The sequence below is a fragment of the Numenius arquata genome, chromosome 2, assembly GCF_964106895.1.
Source record: "Numenius arquata chromosome 2, bNumArq3.hap1.1, whole genome shotgun sequence".
Taxonomy (NCBI): domain Eukaryota; kingdom Metazoa; phylum Chordata; class Aves; order Charadriiformes; family Scolopacidae; genus Numenius; species Numenius arquata.
Window position 1 is genome coordinate 77,185,748 of NC_133577.1, and position 25,229 is coordinate 77,210,976.

General features: G+C 39.1%; 1 protein-coding gene across 2 annotated transcripts in view; it reads left to right on the forward strand.

The window, feature by feature from the left end:
• The window catches only part of TNRC6B (trinucleotide repeat containing adaptor 6B), a 134,566-nt gene that overhangs the window by 98,954 nt on the left and 10,383 nt on the right, over positions 1-25,229 (forward strand). The window contains exons 8-20 of one of the 2 annotated variants that reach the window (XM_074144285.1): positions 577-2,904; positions 4,161-4,319; positions 7,618-7,796; positions 9,041-9,115; positions 10,400-10,445; positions 15,909-16,057; positions 17,237-17,407; positions 19,655-19,780; positions 20,831-20,962; positions 21,497-21,592; positions 21,821-21,995; positions 22,388-22,522; positions 22,729-22,905. In XM_074144285.1, coding sequence (XP_074000386.1) covers positions 577-2,904; positions 4,161-4,319; positions 7,618-7,796; positions 9,041-9,115; positions 10,400-10,445; positions 15,909-16,057; positions 17,237-17,407; positions 19,655-19,780; positions 20,831-20,962; positions 21,497-21,592; positions 21,821-21,995; positions 22,388-22,522; positions 22,729-22,905 — 3,948 coding nt within the window. The remainder of the gene's footprint in view (positions 1-576; positions 2,905-4,160; positions 4,320-7,617; positions 7,797-9,040; positions 9,116-10,399; positions 10,446-15,908; positions 16,058-17,236; positions 17,408-19,654; positions 19,781-20,830; positions 20,963-21,496; positions 21,593-21,820; positions 21,996-22,387; positions 22,523-22,728; positions 22,906-25,229) is intronic. The other variant, XM_074144286.1, reaches the window with a different exon arrangement.

Here is a 25,229-nt window from a genome sequence, read left to right on the forward strand (position 1 = left end):
CAACTTAAAGATATTTGAAGCTGAAGGATAGACTTCTTCAGTTTTATATATTCATTAGATGTCTTTTGTTTTCAATCTTTTGTCTTTAGATCTGTAATAAATTGTAGTTGCTTTAACTCAGTTCAGCAGCAAACCAACAGCTGACTGCATGTACACACACATGCATACGAATGTCTGCACATACACATTCTTGTTCTATATGCAGTATGATTTAAAATGTACATTTGAAAAGTCTACAACCAGTATCAGTAATGTTTATTAAGTGGGTTATAATTATTATGTTGAACTTAGAGCTGGACTGTTAGCAGTAGTAGTGAGTCAACGGTGAATTCAGATGCCCAAAAATGCTTGTGGGGAGTTTGTTTAAAGTTTTTTTATCAGTTTTTTTAATGGTGTTTTCCAGCCTGATGTTCTTCAAAACAAACTTCATTCCACATTTGAGAGAAGGGTTCTTATTAATTAAAACAATAATCAGCATTGTCAAAAATGCGTTGTTCAGTGCTTGTAAATAATATTGATTATTAATGACCTTTTTTGGGTGTGGGTTGTTTTTTGTTTTTTGTTTTTTTTTTTTAGATTCAGCAATTGGAGGTGCTGCTGCTTCAAATTATGCAAATTCCACTTGGGGTCCTGGAGCCTCCTCCAACAGCGGCACCAACGCCAACCCAACTCACATCTGGGACAAGGTGATTGTAGACGGGTCTGACATGGAAGAGTGGCCTTGTATTGCCAGCAAAGATGCTGAGTCTTCTTCCGAAAACACCACCGATAACAACAGTGCCTCGAACCCTGGCTTGGAGAAGAATGCTCTGCCAGGAAGCACCACTAGTAACAAAGGAAAAGGAAGCCAGTGCCAGTCTGGAAGCGCTGGAAATGAATGTAATCTTGGGGCCTGGAAATCTGATCCCAAGGCTAAATCTGTTCAATCTTCCAACCCTGCTGCCGAGAGTAACAATGGACTAGGTAATTGGAGGAACTTGAGTGGACAAGATAGAATCGGTCCCGGTTCTGGCTTCAGCAACTTTAACCCAAATAGCAACCCGTCTGCTTGGCCGGCACTGGTTCAAGAGGGCAATTCTAGGAAAGGGACTTTGGAATCTGATAGTGGTAGCTCCAATGCACAGATTAGCACAGTAGGTCAGACCTCTAGGGAACAGCAGTCAAAGATGGAAAATGCGGGTGTTAACTTTGTCTCTGGCAGAGAACAGGCTCAAATTCATAACACTGATGGACCAAAAAATGGAAACACTAACTCCTTGAACTTAAGTTCACCAAACCCTATGGAGAATAAGGGAATGCCCTTTGAAATGGGCTTGGGGAACCCTTCCAGGAGCACTGACACCCCTTCACAAAGCACTGGAGAAAGAAAGACTGGGAGTGTTGGATCTTGGGGTACAGCTAGGGGGTCTTCTGGAACTGACACAGTCTCTGGACAGAGCAATTCTGGAAACCATGGGAACAATGGAAAGGATAGAGAGGACTCCTGGAAAGGAGCTTCTGTTCAAAAACCTAATGGGTCAAGAAATGATTCTTGGGATAACAATAACCGGTCTACGGGTGGTGGGTCTTGGAACTTTGGCCCTCAGCATGCAAATGAAAGTAAATGGGGTGAAGGGAACAAATTAACATCTGGGGTCTCTCAGGGAGAATGGAAACAGCTGTCTGGGTCTGATGAACTGAAGATTGGAGAATGGAGTGGTCCAAACCAACCAAATTCTAGCACTGGAGCATGGGACAATCAAAAAGGCCACCCTCTTCCTGAAAACCAAGGCAATTCCCAGGCTCCCTGTTGGGGAAGATCTTCCAGCTCTGCGGGAAGTGAGGTTGGAGGTCAAAGCACTGGAAGCAACCACAAAGCAGGAAGTAGTGACAGTCACAATTCTGGACGCCGATCATATAGGCCTACGCATCCCGATTGCCAGGCAGTCTTGCAGACTTTGCTGAGCAGGACTGATTTGGACCCCCGAGTGCTTTCAAACACTGGCTGGGGCCAAACTCAAATTAAGCAAGATACCGTATGGGATATTGAAGAGATGCCACGGTCCGAGGGGAAGTCTGATAAAGGAACTGAGGGGTGGGAGAGCTCTGCCACACAGACAAAGAACTCAGGGGGCTGGGGCGATGTACCCAGCCAAAGCAATCAAATCAAGTCTGGATGGGGTGAGCTCTCAACCCCAACAGAGTGGAAGGACTCCAAAAATACTGGAGGATGGAATGACTATAAGAACTCCAATTCTTCTAATTGGGGAGGAGGAAGACCAGAAGAAAAATCGTCTTCCTCTTGGAACGACAGCTCTAGTAAGGATCAGGGGTGGGGTGGACGGCAACCTAATCAAGGATGGTCTTCTGGAAAGAACGGTTGGGGAGAGGAAGTTGACCAAACAAAAAACAGTAACTGGGAAAGTGCAGGAAACAAGCCAGTGTCTGGTTGGGGTGAAGGTGGGCAAAATGAGATTGGAACTTGGGGTAATGGTGCAAATACAAACGCTGCTTCAAAGGGTGGATGGGATGATTGTAAAAGAACTTCAACATGGAATGAGACGGGTCGACAGCCCAACTCCTGGAACAAGCAGCAGCAGCAGCACCAGCAGCAACAGCAGGAGTCTTCTGGTTCCTGGGGTCCACCACCCCAAAATCCAAGTAATGGGCGACCTCCAAACCCAAACTGGAACAGCGGACCACAGCCAGCTGCCCCCAAAGAGGAGGAGCCTAGTGGCTGGGAAGAACCTTCTCCACAGTCAATCAGTCGAAAAATGGATATTGATGATGGCACTTCAGCGTGGGGAGATCCCAGCAGTTATAATTACAAGAATGTGAACCTGTGGGACAAGAACTCACAAGGAGGACAGGCCCCACGGGAGCAGAGCCTGCCTACTCCAATGACTAGCAAATCACAAGCATCAGGTACTGGTCTTGTTCCTTTTTTCAGCAAACTTCTATGTATGAACTTAACCTTACTGCACAAGAGATACTTGTGTAGTCCCCAATTCCTAACAGTTTTATTCCATAAAGACCAATTTCTTATTTGAATATTTGGTGCTGTATTTAAAGTGTCTTTTAAATTCTAAATTTGAATCAATCAGTCTTCTGCTGCTTGTGCCTCAGTAACTGTGGTCGGAATACTGGTCAGCTTGCCAGTAAAAGAAAATGTTTGTTAGCTAACAAATCTGCATATTCAGTCTGAGCTCTGAAGAACAGTTTAAATTATAGAATTATAGAATCATTTAGGCTGGAAAAAACCCTTTAAGATGATCAAGTCCAAATGCAAACCTGACACTGCCAAGTCTACCAATAAACCGTGTCTCTCAGCACCATGTCTACCCATTTTAAATACCTTCGGGGATGGTGCCTCAAACACTTCCCTGGGCAGCCTGTTCCAATGCTTGATAACCCTTTTTGGTGAAGAAATTTTTCCTAATACCCAATCTAAACCTCCCCTGGCACAACTTGAGGCTGCTTCATCTTTTCCTATCACTTGCTACTTGGGAAAAGAGACCAACACCCACCTCACTACAACCTCATTTCAGGTAGTTCTAGAAAGCGGTAAGGTCTCTCCTCAGCCTCCTTTTCTTCACGTTTTTTATAAATCAGGTTTTTTAAAACACTTTTTATAAAAAAAGAGTATTTTTTTTCTCAATTTGGCTCTGCCATTTGATAAAGAATACTTAGCGAAATATTTTTTTCTTCGAAATAAGGACAAGAAAAAGTTATATAGCCTGGAAATATGTTGAGATGTTATTGTTATGTAATCTCTTGTCTGACTTGGACATGCTTTAGAGAATACTATTTTATTTTAATATGTACTTCAAGGATGTCCTTATTCTTTCTTCATTATATTAAAACCCTGAGTTACTCTAGTGCTTTTAATTAATCACAAAAGTTCACCATGTAGGAAGACTGCCTTAGATGTGGGGTTCATGTTGAACCTGGGAAAAGAATATTCCTCATCATAGCATTCTCCTCTTCTTTTTCGTCCCTAGAGGTCAGTGTCTGCTCTGTTTGATGTGAACAGTTGTCCGTTCTGTTGCACCCACACTACTGAGAATCTAAAGTCCTTAACAGAAAGAATGCAGTAGTAGCTTAATGACGTGGTGCTGCACTGCAGTAAATAGTTCATTGTCTAAATGGTCTGTAATGAAAACTCTTTCTCCTTTGTGCAGTCTGGAGCAAAAGCACTCCACCTGCTCCAGATAATGGTACGTCCGCCTGGGGTGAGCCAAATGAAACCAGTCCCGGGTGGGGTGAAGTAGATGATACAGGAGGATCGACAACAGGCTGGGGGAATGCACCTTCCAACGCCCCGAATGCCATGAAATCTAGTGAGTATAGGCCAGATACCAGTTTCTTTGCAATAGCCCTGGAGGTTTTTTAGCGTTTGGCCTTTTGATATAGGTCACCCATGGAGGAATTCTTTTCTAAGGCCTAGAAGCAATGTTGAATGTCATGTAAGATTTTGATGGATGAGTGGTTGTTTACAGATGACTGGAACTTGTGTCTTTTAAGGTAATGAAAAATTTCTGAACTAAGCAATTAAATGGGCAGCTCCAATTTGTGGAAGTGTTAAGACATTAGAGCATCTGAGTGAGGAAATGTGTCTTTTCCTCAAAATGTCTTTCCTTCTCTGTCTGCCCACTCATTACTTAGCATATAAACTTGGTACAAGATAAATCACTTTTCCTGATCACATCAGGAAAAGGAATGCACAGTAAGGACAAATTTCTCTGTGGAGGCCATGACACGGTAATCTATGCTTTGGTAATGCAACTTGCCTTTGAATGGATGTTTTTTATTATATGATTGTGGAAAATTGTAACTCTTTAAGAACTGAACTTTATTTTGTGGTCAAACCTAAATGGATGACTATTTTCTGGCTATTACTTGCCTACGTCTGTGTTCTTCATGAATGAGATGTTGTTGAAAACTTTTAAAAGTTTATTTTGAAGTTTAAAATTTTGCTGTATCAAGAGTTCTATTTTTGTGGAAATTATTCCTGCTGATGTAAGCTGTTTGTAGAATTTTTTTATTTCACCCTTTTAAAGGAAAATACAACAAACAAAAGCAGTCACCTGCTGATACAACATTGCAATGTTATAGCCAAAGCCAATAACATTTGGATGTGGAGTTTCCAGTAGGAAACACTGATAATACATGACTATTACTGAACTTGACTGATGATGTCCGCTGTAAAACTGTTGCCAGTTACAAGTTGCTTTTGCAACATGTAATTGTTTGGAATGAGATGGTCTATAGAGATTGTATGCTGTTGGATCATTCTCCCTTCCTCCCATTCCAATTAAATAGTATGGCCATTTATGAGAAAAATTGGGGAAAAAAGCATTGCTTCCTTAGTGTTAATGTTATAGCAACTTCTTATGGATGGCTGTAATGCTTCCTGTGCCTGGCACAAACTCGTTGCTTTTCAGGATACTAGACTTTTTTTTAGATGGATCTCTTCTTTCATCTGTAAAAAAACATTTAAATATGACTAAAAGTAAGAGCCTCTGAAATGCTAATGTTTCACTCCAAATTCTGTGGATTTGTTAATACTTAATACAGTCTTTAAAGACTATGTGTGATCACTTGCTTGTCCTAACTGGTTGTCATTTGTGAAATAACCGAAGAGCTGCAGCATACATGTATTATTTTGTCCATAAGCTGTCCCCAGCTCTAGAGGAGCAAAATATAGGGAGTTTCCCCATCATGGCTATTTCCAATTGAGGTGTAGTAGGTCACCAGTAGCAAGGGCTGAGATCTTCATTCTCCTCTGTTCTGTGACTACTTTCTCAACTCCTTTCTAATTGGCACCCAGAAGCAATGAAGAAAAAAAGTGACATTATTCAGTGGAGTAAAGGGAGATACTTAATGTCTTGAGTAAGTTGGAAGAAGAAATTGGGAAAAGAGCCTGCAAAGGCATAACTTATGGTTGAAGATAAGGATGGGAAACAGACTAGTAATGATTGGAAAAGAAAACAAGAGTTTAGAGATGAAGAAGGGAAAGGTAGAACATTACCCACCTGTTTTAAAAACAAAACAAAAGAAAATATTTATGTAGTTTTACCAGCATTGCATAGGAATTCTCTGGCAGAAGTAGGAAAAAATTCAGGTTTTTGTAACATCATTACTTTATCTTCATCTTGAAAGTTTTCTTTGCTTACTATAGCTATTTATACCTCCTCACTCAACAAATACAGAAAATAAAGCAGGAATCTTCCAGACCAAGTCATCTTTACAGCACTGTCCAGATTTGTGTTCAAGAATCTCATACCTGAGAGCTGTCAATGCAGAAAATGAATCTGTGGTCATGTAGTTAAAACCAGGATCATAGTACTATATTTAAACGGTGTGGCTGGAAATAAATTAAAGCTGCAGAGACTACCCCATAAATGACATTTCCAGATTAAGTTCTTGACTCTGCACTCATAATCCTTAAATGGAGCCTTTTCTGTGTAAGTACCGTGATAAAAGGGTCAAGGGGTATATTTTTGCACTTGAACCAGTGTCCTTCTTAAGCAGTCCTCAATTTTGGTACACAAATGAATATACTTTAAAAAGTTATGTTCCCTGTGAAATATCTGAGTTATTATTTATCTTCGATTTTAAGGTAGCTCTTAAACTGCCAGGAAATGCCGCTGTACTTATTTTCAGCATGATCAAGGTAGAGTTCCCCTTAAAATACTAATTACGATTCCTGATTTTTTTATATTCAGAATTTCTGCTGCATGCATTAATATTCATATCCCTGATTTCCACACTCAAAAGCCGGGCAATTGAATAATTAGTTATGAAAAATGTGATGGTGATGGAAATCCTTTATAAAGGAGATAAATACTTGGGGAAGAAGTATGCAGAATGAAGAGTTAACAGCAGGAAGGAGAACAGTTGGACAGTGAACAAGATGAGGATTTGGGCTCTTGTTGGCTTGTCAATAGAGGTTAGAATTCTTAAGTTGCCTGACAGCTGGTGCTAGAGAGTAACAGCAAGAAAAGAAGCCAACAGGGAAGAGTCGTTAGTCTGAATTGATATGATGAAATGTTTGTAGCTTTCTGGTAACAGCATCTCTACTTAAACAGCACTGCTAATTACTTTTTAGTGACATTGTTAAGAATGAAAATTCAAGTAGAGGGTTTTTTTTTCCACACTAAACTGCTTTTGATGTTACATATACCAGAGTACAATGTCAGGTGCTCTGCTTCAGATTCTGCTTAGTTGTTGTTCCTTAAAGTTCTTTATTTCTGTAATTTTGTGAAATGTTATGGTTTTGAAGGAAGAGGAAATAATTGATCAACTACCTGAACTAGAACCAACCACACTTGGTTTTTAAGTGTCCTTGAAGTCTTTCTTTACCTGTATAAGAGAAGAGGTTCCTGTGGTTATTTATGTCTTTAAATGTTTGACATTGCTTGAAAATAGTTGTAAAACATGACATGCTAACATGCCACTGAATCTCATAGGTTTTGGGATTCATGCACGTATTTACAGCCATTAGAGTGTTTGGTTAGTTTTCTTTATTTACTCCTTTGAGGTTCTGATGATCTCAGCTAATCTTGCAGTGTCAAGTCCCCAGCTGCATAGTATTGTAGACTGCTTTTGAGCTTTTTTGTTTTTCTTTTTCTAAAGGTTCTAAATCTATGCAAGATGGCTGGGGAGAAAGTGATGGGCCAGTGACAGGAACGCGTCATTCCAGCTGGGAGGAGGAGGAGGAGGGAGGAGTCTGGAACACAGCAGGCTCTCAGGGAAGCAGTTCCTCCCACAACTCAACAAGCTGGGGGCAAGGAGGAAAGAAAACACAAATGAAGGTAAAATCCTTGAATGATTCATAACTACTGTGTTGTCTGAAAGTGGTATATGACTGATGTGTTAGAGCATTATAATAATAGTTATTCTAAAAAGAATTCAGCTAGAATAGCTTGTTACAACAGGGTAAGAAATGTGAGGTTTCTGGATTTGTTTTAATGTATTACACCTGTTGTGACTAATAAATCTGCCAGTAGGTGTCGAATTCTTTGGTATGTAAGCTGCAGAGCCACTACTAAGTGAAACTGAGCAATAAGTATCCCAAGGCTATTGCTCTTCTCTTGTTGACACATCTTTCAGTGTTAGGCTGCTGCTGTTCTCCTTGCATAGCTTGCTGAAGCTTGGATTCCACAGTCCCTTTGGCACATGCACTTCTTATTTCTACTGACTGTTTGATTTAGGTCTGGCTTGTGTTTGTTGTTATTGACCTTTGGCCTCAAACAGGAGCAGGAGCTTGGCTATAGTCCTGAGTAAATGGCTTTCTAAGGTTTTTTTGTATGAAAGTTCTCTAGTACAGTAATATTTGGTATTGTATGAACATTAGAAAGAACTATGCTTTGTCTACTTCTAATCATATAGGTAGGGAAAACTCAAAAGGCAAGTACAGAGCAGCTTCCTAGGATGTGGAAGTACTGTTGTGACATGGTATGGAGCTTTACAATTCCTATTTTGCAAAAATTATGTTAATGAACTTCTTTCTTACTTTAAAGCTTTTTTATTTTAACCATCAAAGCAACTGTTAAAAAAAAATAATTCTTTTCTGTTCAGCTGTGTTCGGTTTTGGTTTTGATCACCTGTAAATAATGGTAATGCCAAATTGAGAGCCAGGTCAGCACAGTGCCCAGGTAAGAGAAACCATACCAAAGAGAAGAAAGCCAAGGAGGAAGTCCATCTCTGTATGTGATAGATTAAAGAATATATTAAACTGTAACAGAGGAAAAAGTAAATGACATTCACAAAGCTTTCCAGATTACAGAATGAAACTGACGGTGTGATAAACATTCTACACAGCAAGTGTTCATCTAGTTTGGTATACCTAATGATGAACAATTTTATAAGAGAGAAAAGAAGAAAAAAAGTTTTTGGTAAATGTTTCCAACCATGCAAAAAATTAAAGTAACTTGTTTAGGAGATTATTTTCTCTGATACCAGGATTTTCATTTGATACTGTGCATCTCAAGGATAAAACAGAATTTAAGAAATTAAGAAGTTGCTTAAAAGTTTTATGGTTTTTTTTTCTCTTCAGTGCGCATTAAAAGGAGGAAGTAGTGATTCGTGGATGAACCCTTTATCCAAACAGTTTTCAAATATGGGCTTGCTAGTAAGTAAATTTTTTTAAGTATAAAATCCAACTTTAAAAAAGCAGTAAGCTTTAAATAAGCCGAAAGATCAGCTGTTCTACTGTGTAAGTGCTTATTTATCTGCATTTGCTATGCTGATGTGTTCATTATAATGCCTGTAAGAACCAGGTATTCAGCACTTCCTTGTTAGTCAGAACGGCTTCTCAAAAAACCCCAAAATCTCCTTTGACTCTTCAGACTCACTGTATGACAGCAGCTGTTCTGAGATGGCAATTTCCTTGCCGGTAATAGGATTTGGGGGGTGGTTTGTTTCTCTGTTTTTATTTTATCTTCATAACGTGGCATTTAGAGCACTCAAGGTAAAGGCCTCAGCTCCTGACTGTAGTCAGACATCTGTAATTAGTCCAAGGCTAATCATTCATTCTGAGTCTCAGCCACCTATCAGAAAAGGAGATTCACAATCCTCTGTCTTGGCTATTTATATTTTAAATACTGTGCAGTGGGGTCTTCTTAGAACAAAAAGGCCTCATTGTTAATCAATACTTAAAGATTGATTAGTGAAGTGACTAATAAATGGCACATCATGTAAAGAAAAGACAGATCTGCAGGGAAATATCTTACAAATAGTTATGTATAAGTTTTAAGAACTTCTGACATGCTAATTTGTAAAACATTTTACAGAATATTCCTCCTGTGAAGCAGGGATAGTATGTAATGCAGGCTAGTGAAAGATGATAATACAGAGGTTCTGTGAGAAGCCCAGGGCTGCACAAACTGTTACTGACATGACTAGGATTAGTTTGTAATGCCTGTTGGCTCCTAAGCTCAAATTCAGTCTGCTGGACTGTAGATGCTTCTGAAAGCTATGGGAACACCCTGTACCAGACTGCCAACTAAAGAATAACTTGGCAGCACACTTCAAGTTTCAATGACTTGACAGATCATGAGGATGAGCTATCGTTTTGGCCACTATTTTCAGTGTTTCATCTCTCGACCACTGGAACATGAGGACAGAGGTTCATTTCACAGAGCAGCTGTCTATCCATCTTTCTCTGTCGCATGCGTTCATGTGTCTAGTTTTGTATGGGTAAACTTTCTACATACAGCGTTAGGGGGTTGAGGTGAGGGCTGTCCAGGGTGATGTCAGGAACCCTTGTGTTTGATTTTAGTTTAAAATAAAGCTTTTCATTGGCACAAGCATGTCTTTCCTTCATTCCATCTTTAATCATCAAGGGCTGCTTTCTGAAAAATTCCTCAGCATTTCACAGAAGTCAGAACTGAATTTTATCTTTTTTTTTTTCTAGAGTCAAACTGAGGACATTCCAGGCAGTAAGATGGACTTGTCTGTAGGTGCGTATAATTTAATTTAAATGCATTTGGAATATGAGATCATGTGTAGTATTTAAATGTGGATGACATGCTGTGCTTTGGAAAGCCTTGATCCTTACTTTTAGCACACCTCATAATAGAAGGATAGAGCTATAGAAGCTCGGCTGTAGGCTTTGACTAGTTACACAGCTGATGCTGGTATGCAAGATAGGGATGTATACCTGTACAGAACGGAGCTATAACTTACGGAAGGGGCATCCTATAAGACTGTTTGATCCATGTAGTTTGTATTCAGTGTTACTGTTTCAAGAAGCTGAAGATCTCTTTTCATTTGGTGGAAGAGGGGGACTATTTTAGCTCTTTGACCACAGTTCCCTGGAGGTGAAGTGAGGGAAAAGACTGTCTTCTGTCGTTGATTTCTTCAGTTGCTTGCCTCAGGCTATTAGAAGTTCAGTAGAACTAGGTTTTTCACTCTTGACAGCCTCACCACAAATAACTGCACAGCTTAAGTGGGATGGACTGTGTGGAAAACACTATCCTAAATGAGAGTTGGAATTGACCACTTGGATTAATCCCATTTAATCAGCTTTGAGTTTGTCATGACTTTCTTTGGCAAAGTAGTGAACTTTCAAAGAAATATTTTTTAATCTTAAAATCAGATTCAGTTTTGCATTCTTTTCTTCTCCATATTGTCTCTGAATGTTCAGTATCGTGGTATTGTAATAGAAACACCACAGGTTTCTGAAATCAACTACCATTTGAGATAGTTTCCATACAAGATTCCTAAGGTATATATTAAAAATGGATGATCCAAATCTGCAGTTCCGATTGTTAATTTTATTCTTTATCAAGTCTTTGAGGGCTTAATAAGGCTAAAAACTTGTACAGGATAGTCTTTGAAACTTACAAAGGGGAACAAGGTTTCGTTCGTGTTCTAGGGACTGCTTCTGTTCTGGTTTTGGTTCATCAAAATCCACGGAAGCAGGAAGGATCACCTTATATCCCTGGCTATGAAGACAGATCTAGTCCACTTAAAGGACTTTGCCACTGTACAAACCCAGTAATAATTTTTGAAAGAGATGTTAATTCTATTTCTGTAACTGTTAAGAATGTTACAGAGGCCTCTGATTCCTCACAGTTACAATGTCAAAAGTCAGGTCTGTAGTTATTGCAAGGGATGATATGTCACGCGTGATGCCATAGTCAGGATTTTCCCAACCAGAAAAATGATTTTGTTGGGAATATCCATTAATCTTTGTTGGTAACAAAAGTAGAGTTGTGGTAGTCAAGACTTACTTGCATCCGCTATCAGTTCCAGATTTGGTACTGTCATGCAATCCAAATAGCTGCAGCATCTCTTAGCTTAGCACCCATTGTATTCTTAAAACGTGTATCACACTTCATGGAGGATTAAATAGTTCATTTTTCCCAAAATTGTTTTCTTCCTCTGAATAGTTAAGGATCCCAATAAGAGATGTGAAAGCATGCATTTCTATAGCACAGCGCAGTTTTGGGGAAGGTGACAAAATATTTGGATCTCTCCGTTTTGGCCTTGTACAGCCTCTCTAGAATTCATGTTCTGATTGTATCATGCTTCTCTGAAGATCTTCTAGGAGATAAATCATCTTCTGGATGTTCAGTTCTTCTGTTCAGTGTTCATCTGCCTTCAGATGCTGCTGTCAATGAACAGATCTAAGAATATACAAATGAAGAGAATGGTAGCCTGGATTACGCTGATTATAGCTCTCAGTTCTTTATCTCCAAATTAAGCTTTTGGATCCTTTAGAATTTTCTGCTCTCAAGGACCTTAAAGCCATCAGACCTTCTGAGGAAAGATGGTTGATGCTCAGAATATCCTGTGAAATGGTGCAGAAAGGTTACATACTTAGTCTTGGTATGTTGCACTTCTTTAAGTTTAGTGTGGCCATCCTTGATCCTAGGTAGAGGCATTTATTATAGTTTGTGTTCCATTTCAAAGACTAAGAATGTAACAGATAATTCCTGAAGCTTTTCTGTTACTTCTCTGCTTAGCAGTTTGCTCTTGTTGCTTGTGGAAAACTATAAGCTGTTTTGCTCAGCCTACATCTACTTCAAAACTTTAAAAGTTGGACTTGTTTATGAGGTAGGCTTGTTCTTCAACTGTTTTTCAGTCAGGCTTACAATATACCAGGTTTTCCTAACTAGGTAACTCCCAGCATGATTCCTAACTAGGTAACTCCCAGCATGATATTTTCCCAGTTACCAGATAAACGCACATTGGTCTCAAGAGTTAAATCTGTGCTTAGAGACCACACATATCAAAGAAAACTTTTTGGCTTTGGTATGCACAGAGAACCTTGACTCTGGTCATCATGCATCATAAAATAGGTCCAGTTGTCAGTAAGTAATTCTTACTACATTGGTCTCAGTCTCCCTGTTGGAAAAATGTATTGCTTTTATTACAAGGTGCTGGAGTGAAACTTTTATTTACTGACCAAGACAGAAAAGAGATGGCTCAATAGCATGCCTGAAACAGATCTACTTCCTCTTTTCATTTTTCTATCAAATCCCTTCAAAGGATAGCTTGTTTTACTTCGAAAACTTCTTTCCACTGAACTTTCTCCTAGTATGGAAGTCCCGAGGCATGAAGTTTTCTACAGTAAGCAGCTTGTCAAAAACACTTAATATTTTTTTATCTTTTCTTTCCCTCTGTTTGACAACCATCTTTGGTGGTTTTTTTTTTCTTAGAGTATTAGTTGCAACCTCTGCAGATCACTGAATTCTCAAATCACTTGTAAAGACTCGGGAATTAATTTCCAATTTCTATTGATTCAAATGCAATTCATGCAGCTGTCTGTTGTAAATATGCTACAAAGCCATAACCTGATGTAGCATTCAGGTGCAAAACCTCCATATCTAAGTGCATGTGCCTGTTCAGTAGGCTTGGATGATACAAATTTATGGCAAAGGTATAAAACTAGTATCTTTAAAATGTGGTTAGTCAAGCAGAAAACTTGTTTCAAATGGTATTTTCTTCCATTTGGTTTACCCCGCTGGATGTATGTATTTTCACCACATTGAGTCTCCTGCTTGCAAATATTTTAAGTAGCTTTGCTCAACAGCAGTTTCTATCTCCGACCTCCTAGTACAGGACCACATTATATAATTTTGTTTGTATAGAATTCTTTTTTTTCCCTTTTTTTTTCTTTAAGCTGCATGCATGCGGTGGGAGAGATCTACTTAATGGGTTTTTTTTCCTCACTAGGGTGTGAATGTCATCTTCCAAGCTCTTGTTTCATTTTGCATTTTTCACAGTATTTCTCACAGCTGTTATTAGTGGGGAAAAATCCATGAACTGATGGAGTGTCTTCTTTTATGAAGTTGGTTGGACTTTTAACCTGTTCTACATTTCTGCATGCGTAGAGGATTTGGGGCTTCATATTTATTCATGCACAAGTGTTCTTGCCTACTGCACAGGGTAAAATTCAAACTTTGCAGATTTTAATGGTCATCTTGTACCATGTAAGGCAAAGCTAGTCTTCAGCCACCTGCATTATTTATAGCCTTTTTCGGCAAGTGAAAAGACAGGCTCACACAACAGGTTTCAAGGTTGCGTTAGAATTTTCTATGAATGGGATAAATGAATGCTATTGTATCTCTTAGCAAGGCCTTGTTTATATTGAGGTTTAAGCAGCTGCCTCAGCTCGTGCATATCTATGCTTGAAGCTGTTAAAGGTGCTATTTAATGCTCTGCTTATTTTACAAGCCATTTTACAAAGCATCATTCAGTGATGTTTGAGGAGTTGGTTGGATCATCAGGATAACTGGAGAGACAAAAGGGTGTTTCTGAGGCTTAGTCATCTTGTGTTTGGCACTGACCCAGTTTCATTTCAGATAGTGATGCAACTCTGTCTCGCTTTCAGTTTCTTTTCAAGCAACTAACCGACAGGGCTTCCTGTCTAGAATCAAAGCACCATGAGCCTTTTGGTAGTGCATTGCTGACATTGTGTCTAGTGATTAGGTGCAGGCATTGACAGGATTGAGATGTACGTGATGTTTTATGGGAGTGCTTTTGCAGAGCCAGTTCTAGCTTTTTAGGATATGTTAGAAAGGGAAGAGCTCATCCAGGACAGTATAACTTCAGTTACAAGCCAAGATATGCAAAGTGATGTGTCAGGTGTTTTTGTGATAAATGATGTTGAAGGCATCTGAAAGGATGAAGCTAGATTAACTTTGAAAGCTATGCCAGCAAGAAACCCCCATGTAATTAGTGGTTGATTTCATAGGTTCTTGGCAATAACGTGCCCATGAATATTAATAGTTTGTGATTGGACATTAAAAAGAGATGCTGGCTTTGAGAAGCTTTTTGTGAGGAACAGGTGTTTTGAAGGTATCGGAGTGATTAGCTGTCTATTCTGCTTGATAAAGACTTAGCGTTTTGTCAGTGGTAGGGTAAGATATCTGTCACCAGCTTCCTTTGGAAGATTCATAGATTTTGGTTAATTGTGGTGACAGTTTTTTTTAATAGTTCTTGGAAGGACTGTCTGTGCTACTGAATGAAGTTACTTAAAACTAGAAAGACCAGTAAAGCTCATTTCTATCATGTTATCTGACCATGTTTTGAAACAAAGATGTTTTCCATCTACTTCAGCATAACGATATGCATCCAATACCTTACAGGTGCCAAATGAGAAAAAAATAAAGTTGCTCCTTGGCAGCAGTTCAGTGTGTAAAGTAGAAAACTTCCTTCCGTCAGCACTTGGCTGATGAGAAGCTTATAGAGAAAGATGATGGCTTGTTCACTGTGTATGTTACAGTTTGATCGTCTGTTATTAATATGTCTGCCTCGTGTTCCATCAGATGACTCACTAAACAGCAGCAAGAGACTGTAGGGGATATTTGAAAAGTGTGTCTGTTACTGGTTGGGTAATCAACGCATACAGGGTGAGGGAGATCGGTTGCCTGTCTGGAAGTTACGCTCTATCAGATGATCTGTGGTATTCAAGATTAATTCACATGACTGTAGGAGAGGTGTGATCAAATTATGTACATTGTTTTGCAGTTAGAGAAATTCTTTCTCAATGCCAAACCCAGTAAAGGCTAATGAGAATATATGGAGAACTTAAATAGTGGTGTCTCTATAGATACTGAATACCAATAAGTAACAGTGTGAATTCTGGAAGACATTGAGAATTATGTATAAATGAATATAGTTAGTTGAACTAGGCTGCAGTTGAAATGTTTATATCTGTACATAAATGGTGAGAAATACTTCACATTAAACTCTCTAAACTGGCTTGTTCAATCTTAAAGATGAAACGTTCTACTTTAAAAGTGTTGAAAAATTAATAGCAACTGTAGCTATGCTAAATTGTAAGACACATATAATTTATACCCTGATCTTAAAGGTACTTTCTTTGGCTGTGAACCTGCTGTCATGAAACATGGTAGGGATTATTTGCATTAATTTTGTCGTCTTTCCTCCTCTTTTTTTTTTCTACACAGGTGGTCTCCCAGATAAGAAGTTTGAGGTAGATAAACGAGCCATGAATCTCGGGGATTTTAATGACATGATGAGAAAGGATCGATCTGGGTTCCGTCCACCTAATTCCAAAGACATGGGAACCACAGATAGTGGGCCTTATTTTGAGAAGGTGAGAGAAATATCTTAAGATAAATTAATATCAATCTCTGTGTTCAAGGTCCCAGTTTTTACCCTACTCCTCTGGAAGTGCTAAAAATTCAGTAACCTTGGACAAATTCAGTAATTAAAGTTTAAAGGTGTGGGGGAGTTATGTTTGTAGAGTGAATGTGTAATATAAAACAGGTGTCAGATGTGCATAGACAAATTATCTGGGGAGAATGAGGCTTTTTATTCTAGAATGGACTGCTCTTAATGTGGACAGAAGGAAATTCCTTTGTTCTTGGAAGAGTAAAATACTGGTAGCAATGAAATTCATTATAGGTTTCATCACAATGGTCCTTTTGGCTACTGACTCCAATCATCTACCGTAAAAGAAACGGTTTAGATCTAAGTAAACATAGTAATCAGAGTCTTCCAAATTTTTTCTGCTTTCATGTCTGTCATTTATTGGAAACACCCTTTCTAAATTCCACAACCCTTATGCTGTATGTCCGTGTACTGTAAGCTTCTGTATGACATCTGTTTCTCTGTGACATCTGTTGTATGTTATGGTAGTGTTTCTTTCATAATCTTGCCGATTTTAAATAGAACCTTTCACTGTTATTATCAAACATTAATTGCTTCACATTATGAATCGGAGAGTGTCCAATAGATTCAGAATGCTTTAGGGTTTTTTTTAAATACAATTTAAGTTTATCACATGTAAAATGGAAAAGAAATTTGGTTTAAAGATTCTGAAGGTGGGTTACTTCCAATGAATCTTTTAACTCCTCCATTTTGCTATAACAGGCCAAAAACCAGTTTTGTCAACTCCCTCTGGTGGCCTAATTAATAAATACTACTAACAGAACTAAAACATTCATAACAGATTATGTTTGTAGGTGTGTGCTAACATTAGGAATTCATTCAAGGTTTGTTTGTTTCTGTAGTGCTAATAGCCACTGTCAGAAAAGAACTTCATTTGAGTTCAAAATGTATTTTTAAAAGAAACCTTTAGGAATTTATTGATTATCTCCTTGGAACAAAATCTTAATTGTCAAGTGATCATTTGAGTCAGAAGTTTTGTCCTTGTAATTGCTATTACAGATTAACTTTGCTTCTTCCTAGTCACTCACAGTCCCTCTTTCTCTCCTCTTGCGTTCTGTTGCTTCACTAACCAACTCCTGCTGTTGGCTAACTGCTGCTTCAGCTGACTTTGCCTTTCTCCAATCAAGATGGGTGCCTTGGGGATGAGGCTCCCTGCTCTCCCTTCTCCCCTTCTCCCAGCTACAAGCTGTCTCCCTCTGGTTCCACACTATCCAACGTCGGCCTTGGAGCAATCGGCTCAGGGCTCAGTCCCCAAAACTTCGCTGCTAGACAAGTAAGCAGGCCACCTTATAAGATGCATTGTTATAAGGCTGCAACCTGGGCTTAATCCTGGTTAGTTGGTTGCTTGCATTTGTTTTCCTACTAAATAAATTAATATTGTTAATGGAAATTTCAGCTATATTAGGCCATTGAGAATCAATCCACTTTGGTTCCTACCATCAAAATGTATTCCATCTGGTTTTGTTGGCCTCTTACTTCCTGAATCACAGTGCAGCAGCAGATAGACGTGCTTTTCAGAAGTCATGAAGTTAGTGGCAACCTTTATATTTAAATTACTGTTTTAAAACCCAGTTAGAGGCTATTGATTTGCCCCACACACCACCCCAGCACCCCCCGACACTGAATTCTTCCAGACCCAAAGACCTTGTATGTAGAAATGTGCCTTTAAAAATTTGCAATCATTTTGCGTCATGCCTCTTCCCTTCTTCTTTCCCCACAGCCCAAATAAAGGATTTATTTAGTAGCCTTGAGAAGCTCTTGAATTAGCAATATTTTTGTTCTGTATATGCGGTAATGGTGGGGAAGAAATGAAGCGGTTAACTCCAGTTTGGAAGAATTTCTGGCTATTGTGTTTTGCGTTACGCTGGAAGAAAATGTTGCAGGAATACTAGGAAATGAAAGAATAGAACCGAAGTATTGCAACTAGACTAGCTTATGTAGTCACATGCCTAACATGATGGTGTTTCTTTGTGTTGTCTCTCTGTTTCTATGTGACACGATCAGTGTTGAACATCAGATTAAGTCCAAAATTTGCAGGGATATTCTTTGATTCAGTGTGCAGAACTCTATTGAGCTTTAGGGAGGGCTGTGTAGCTGCAGCTTCAAACCTCAAAAATTTTCATTTGTAGTTGACCCCACTCAGTTCTTTCCAGAATAAAAACTCTTTTATCTCTTCGGAGTTTTTGTTTATCCTCCTATATCCTTAGTATGACATCTTGAGTTGCTCTGAATGAGAAGATACATTAAGGAGGTGAAATGTAACGCAGGTAAATGAGACAATCCATAATGCTGTCATTATAGAAGCAGGATGAGAGACTTCTCTTTGAGCAAAATAGTGGAGGATGCACAGTATTATGGTAGAAGGGAGGCAAAGTTTATGAAATCCTGGTATATAAGGGAAGGAAAGGTTTTTGAGAAGGCCTGCACAATTCCAGTTTGGAAGAATGATGAATTAATGTTGGGTACAGCAGCGCTGTCATGGAGAAGGGGAACAGATGCTGAGGGATGGAAAATATACTGTTTAGGACCACAGGTATCTGAGGATCATAGACAGCCTGATATACAGCAGAAGATCGGAAGTTCTGAGGGTCTTGAAAATGAAAGGACAGAATCATGGCATGTAAGGACCTTTCAGAGCACAAGATTCAGCTTTTAGAAGCAACAGCATGCAACTGTTAGTGTAGGAGACTGTCCATAACATTTCCTGTGGCTTTTGTTGAAAGATGTTACAAATAAAGACAGTCTGCTCAGAGGCTGAAATAGTGAAACATAATCACGAATTTTCTTTGGCCTTTATCATGCAGTAGGGTTTATTATTACAGAAGTTGCTTATAAAACAGTAAATACTTCTCATTAAAAAAAAAAAGAGCTCAAAATAAACAGCAAGTATTCTAGTGTTGGAAAATAAATCACTGGGAGAAAAAAAAACAACAATAAAACATATTTTTCTCACTTGAAAATTTTCCTGCTCTTTAATTTAGAGGGGAAAAAAATTTAAAACATCTCAATATAGAGTGCTGAAATTTTCATATCAGAAGGAAAATGCTTAATAAAATTTTTGAATTCTAATTTCAGTTAGTGAAAGGCCTGCAGATGACATAATAGGCTTATGAGTGATATCTCAACAACCTACTCAGAAAAAGCCCCTGAGTTTTCTAAAATGATGGCCCAAAATTCATGTTGATACAGTCTTGCCATACTTTTAAGCCAATGGAATGTTTTTTTGAGCGTGTTGTTTGTACTCCAAGTTTCCATTTCCCAACATATAAAGTGCAAAATATAAACCATGTGCTTTGAAATAAGTGGATAAACATGACTCTCCAACATAGAGGAGAAAAAGCCTGCATCTTGACAGTGTAGTACAGCAGGTAGAATATTACTGATTTACGGCAAACATCTCAGTAATTCTAAGGATACTCTGTTTAAGTCAGTACTTGCCTCATTACTGATACGTAGTTAATAGCGTAGAGATCCATTATCCTGAAAGATGCATCTTCTCACTACTTCTTTAATTTTATAGGGTGGCAATCATGGTTTGTTTGGAAACAGCACAGCACAATCGAGGGGCATGCACACACCAGTGCAGCCACTAAATCCTTCCCCCAATATCCGGGCGCAAGTGCCTCCCCAATTTCTTTCTCCCCAGGTAAGGAATTTATAGTAACTGGTTACTTGTAAAAAGTAGAGCTACAGCCTTCAGAGCACATCACTGAAGTTACTTACACATTTATCCTAGTCTTGACTTGATGTTAAGATATCGAAAGCTTAGGTAAGATTAAAAATTAGAATTCATAGTTGAAAGTGCTTAAAACTCAGTGCAGAAGGGTTAGCCTTCTTTCTTATTCCAGGCAGTTGGTCGTAAATGCCCGCTACCAGTATTTTTAAACTTCAAAGCGGATTCAGGAATCCTGTGTCTTACATAGGCTTTTGCAAAGTATTTTAAAAACAACCAAAAAAAGTGAAAGCTGAAAGTTTTTCTAAAGTGTGACAGGTGGCTTTATTTTTTTCAAGCAGTCTTGTCCTGTGCTTTCTGCCCCCCTGAAAGAGTGGCCTAATGAAGGGATAGACATTGCATTTACGTTGCAGAGCTCTAAGACCTCAGGGTCTGCAAATGCACAAGTGTACCTTTTGCTTTGGACTTGGTGAAGGCTCTTGGAGATTCTCTTGAATTCTACTCGTGTAACTCTCAAATAATGCAGGGAGAAATGGGGGGATTCTTTTCCACCTACTCCTGTCTTTTACTATAGCTTAATCAGCATACAAAGAGATTAACTCTTTCTGTGAGGCACTGTTTCTTCTCTCCAATGACTGCCTGAATGCCTTTCTTTTCCCTTGTCAAGCAGTACGTTTTTAATGTGATAATGCAGTACTGTGATTACTGGTTAGCTGCATATATATCAGCATTTTAATTTAGTGCCTTCTCCAGCAACCAGATGGTTGGGGGAGGAACCTTTGTGTGTGTGTCTGCATCTGCACGTGTAATACTGTATATTGTCAAGTCAAGTGAGGTATTCACTCTGCTCAAGTCATAGATTGTGCATGTTTAAATGTGATGTGTTAAGAAATCTGTAATGTCTTTCCTGGAACACCTTTTAAGATTGGTGTTGTGCCTATTCCTTCCTAGAAATACTTCTACTTCATCATCTTTTCTCATAGCAGTGCATTTCTTGAGGATATGTAACTGGTTTCCATGCAGGTTTCGGCCTCCGTGCTCAAACAGTTTCCCAACAGTGGCTTGAATCCTGGACTTTTCAATATGGGCCCCCAGCTTTCTCCACAACAGATTGCCATGCTGAGCCAACTTCCACAGATTCCCCAGTTTCAATTAGTAAGTAGCTTGTAATCTTTTGGGACAGACTGTTTATAAATTGTCTGCTGAAAGAGTTTTCTTTTTATGTTTGTTCCAATGCTGTTTTGTTGTACTGATCTTGTGTTATTTTTGTACAAGTATTCCCTGTTTGTTTTAAAGGAAAATACAGCCCTGTTAGAGGGCAGCAGATAAACTAAACAGGCCTGTGTGATTATTGTGAATGTTGCAGTGGGTTAGTAAAGATTCTAAGCAATGTCTGTGTAGGGAAAGCAGTTGTTGTTGATTTTTAATGAAGTTTTCTGCAGACTTGTAGTCATAGTGATGGTAATAAAGCAGGTACTAGTAATACTGTTGCATGATGTTAAATTAGAAACAAGTGACAGATATAGTATTCTTCTAATGCATTCATTGTCATTTTATTTGAGTGTGTGGAATGAGAAACAGTTTACATAAGTTCTGAGCAAAGCAATTGCTAGTGACTAGCTCCTGGCAATTATATTTCACTTGATGAGCTCTGTATTTTCACTCTTCCCACCCCCACTTATCTTGTAGGCATGTCAGCTCCTCCTTCAGCAGCAGCAGCAGCAGCAGCTGTTACAGAGCCAGAGGAAGTTATCTCAAGCTGTGCGACAACAGCAGGAGCAACAGGTATGGCACTGTTTTTGTCAATCATATGAAGTATGAAGTGTGCTGTGAAAATGCAATCTGCAGCAAAGATGGTGCTGGCTTTAGTAATGTCACCTGCTCTCTTCAGATTCCACTTTTCAGAGAGCAAGGTCCTTTGGATCTCTTTCAAGTCACTGTTTCTTCATGTTTTCTGGAATTCCGTGGTACAGTAGAGGATATATCATTCCCATTTTTTTCTTTCATTTGCAGATTGCTCGTATGGTGAGTGCCCTCCAGCAGCAGCAGCAGAGGCAGCCTGGCATGAAGCATTCACCATCCCACCCTGTTGGGCCTAAGCCACATTTAGACAGCATGGTACCCAATCCTTTGAATGTGGGTCTCTCAGATTTACAGACCAAAGGGCAAATACCTGGATACGGTTCAGGTAAGTGCTCTGTGGAAAGAGATTTAGTACACTGCCTATGGTTACTATATAAATACGGTAATTGTGTTACCAGTTATGTGTGGGTCCAGAAATAAGTAATTTATTTGTAATCTCTGGAGCAAAGGTTACAACAAGTGTCAAGTCTCGACTAAATTTGTGAACTCTTGATCAAATTTTTTCATTACATGGGAAGAAGACCTAATAACAAAGCATATCTTGGTGCATACTGACCTAACAAGCTTATTTGAAAGTTGCCTCTTGAACATTTCATTGCTACTGTTGATTTTTTTTTTATTTTATTACCTTTCTTATGATCACAATGACTCCCTGTTTGAAGGTATTTAAACCAAAAAGAGCAAATGACAATGGGGTTCTGTTTGTTTGTTTCACAGGCTTTGGCTCAAGTAGCATGGATTATGGCATGGTGGGAGGGAAAGAGGCTGGAACAGAATCCCGCTTCAAGCAGTGGACTATGATGGAAGGGCTGCCCTCTGTGGCTTCACAAGATGCCAATATGCACAAAAATGGTGAGAAGGGGACTGGCTATTCTGGAAATACCTTTACAGTATCATCTTGCCAGAGGTGAAATACCTCAGATGAGGTTATGCTTCAAGTTAGTGAATGTCTTACCTCACCAGTATGCATCTTAAATATTTTTTATTTTAGTATACTGTACTCATAAAGATCCCAACTTTTCCTGAATGTAAATTTATCTTTTTTTTTAATGCTTCAGGTGCAATAGTGCCCCCTGGAAAGGCTCGTGGAGGATCGCCCTACAACCAGTTTGACATAATTCAGGGTGACCCACTAGGTGGCCATGCAGGCCCTGCTGGTGATAGTTGGTTACCTGCCAAATCTCCACCAACGAACAAGATTGGAAGCAAATCCAGCAACGCCAGCTGGCCTCCAGGTATTGCATGGGGACAGGGGTTATGTCCTAGCTTTAGAATAGGTGTGCTGGGACTTTTCCTTATTATGCTTTTCAAATAACCACTGCAAGGAAAATATTTGCTTGGCCTATCTCATTTTTTAAACTTCTTCCCCATTAAATTAGAACATAAATGTTAAATTTCCAGTAAAAAATTGCTGGGCTAAATATAAACTAACTGCTGGATTGCCTGAATTGTATTTGGTTTTTGTTAGGTGAACTCTTACCTTCTGTAGTTCGGTGACTTTACACTTACAGAAATTTTCAAGAGAACACTTGTTCATAAAATACACAATACCAGCTCCCTCATCTTATATTGATTCCTTTTGTGTTGTGTTAGGCTGCTACAGGGTGTAAACATTCTGATTGGTGGCATGGAATCAGAAAGGAAAAGATGTGAAAGCTTGTTTGTTTGTTGTGATAGTGGGAACAGGATTTTCTTGCCTTGACCTTTTGTGTTTTATGTACCGTGAACTTTTCTTCTGGCAATTGTTTACAAATACTATCCATTGCGGACCACAAGGTTTCTTTTGCCAGCGATATTGGTACAATGTATGTATATAATGTGTGTGCTACGCTGTTGTGGTTCACCTCTGATCATGTGGTATAAAGGATAGAAGAGTGTTGCCGTGTTTCAGTACTGCTCAGCAATCTTGTGGCCTAAGTACAAGTTTCTTGCTTTTTTTGGATTATAGGCAGTAGCACATTCTTTAAGTCTTCTAGAGTTTCACTGGCAGAATTTTATCTTTGTGCTAGAAAACTTAAGTATCTAGGAAAAACACGTACGTATTTGAACACATACCTAACTTTCTATATAAATCATTCATTAAACACAAAGTGGTGTCCTTGAAGTTGCACGGATTAATCACCAGTGCTGCTCAGCAAATAGTGGATGCTGTGATTTTTCTCTGCCTGGAAGACTCTTACATTCCAGGAAAACATTCCTAACTGCAAATCTTCTGCTGTGTGTCTCCTCAAGTACCAAAAAGTAAAGGTGCAGGTACATCTCTTGGGAAAACCAGTAGCACAGACCTTGCATCAGAAAGCCTAGGAATCTGTGTGACAGATACAACTGCAGGAAACCTACAAAAAGTAGTTAAAGCTTTTTCTGTGGGAATCTCTCAGTGTCTTAACTCTGGCAAGAAGATGTGTTCTGATGAGCTAACGTTAAGAGTTAAAGAATTACTTATCTCAAGAAACGTCTGCACACCTACAACATTGCATGCCGCTGACTGCTCTCTGTAGAGATGCATTTGCATTACATTTCTGTCAGCCTGGTTGTTAAGTACTGAGCATTGTGAGCTGGAGTTACTATTCATAATGCCAGAAACCCGCAAAGTTTATTTTTTTTTCGGGACCTCTCTTGTAGACACATTATTGCTGAACTTGTTTCTTTAGTCAGCATTCCCCTATATAATACTGAGAAACACAGTACTACTTAGAATGTTAAGAGAGAGATGTGAGGATCAGCTCTGCCATGTTTCCAGGTTTTGGAGCAGGCGCTGGCTCTGGCAAGATTCTTGGTACCAGAAGGCTATTACAGAAGTGAGAAGCTGAATAGCTACTCTTTGCCCCTCATTGACATCATAGAGCTTCCTTAGTGATATCTGCAGTCCCACTGTCAGTGATAAGTAAAATTTTTGCTGTTGCTGACTACCTTACCACTGTGGAAGGATAGGTGAAGTTCACAAATCCTGAACATAAACTGTCACTAGGATCATCAGTACCATCCCTAATTTCGTGTGTAAATGAGTAGTCCATGACTGTGATTCCACATGTCATGTAACATGGTTTCTGGCACGTGGCTTTTATGCAGTTAATTGCTGTATTACTAGCCCTCTCTTGTGAGGTCCATAGACTACTGGGACAAGTGCTGTTGCCCCATAACCATCAGCCACTTAAGCTGTCTCATGGCCTCTCTAGCTTACTGGTTTCCTTGAGAAGGAAAACTTCGCTGAAATCATGATCCACCTTATCAATACCCCTGATGAAGAATAAAGACCCAAAATGATTTTATGCTGTGGATCCTTTTTCTCTGCAAGCTTGTAGATGAGGCCCCACTGTCAGTTCCTGCCTTGGAGATAAAATTTTTCTTCCTAGTGTTGGCAAATAAGTTGTTAACGAAAATGAGTTTAAAAGAGAAAACCTCTTAAAATAGGTGCATTTTTCCTTTGAATGAATACAGTGGTCACTCAGCATTCACCCTGACTACACCTTTCGCGTTTTCCTCCTAAATGCCATCTGCTGCAGAAATTTTGCCGTTCAAGAGAGCAGTATTGTTCAGCACAAAGATAAATGAAGTGGTG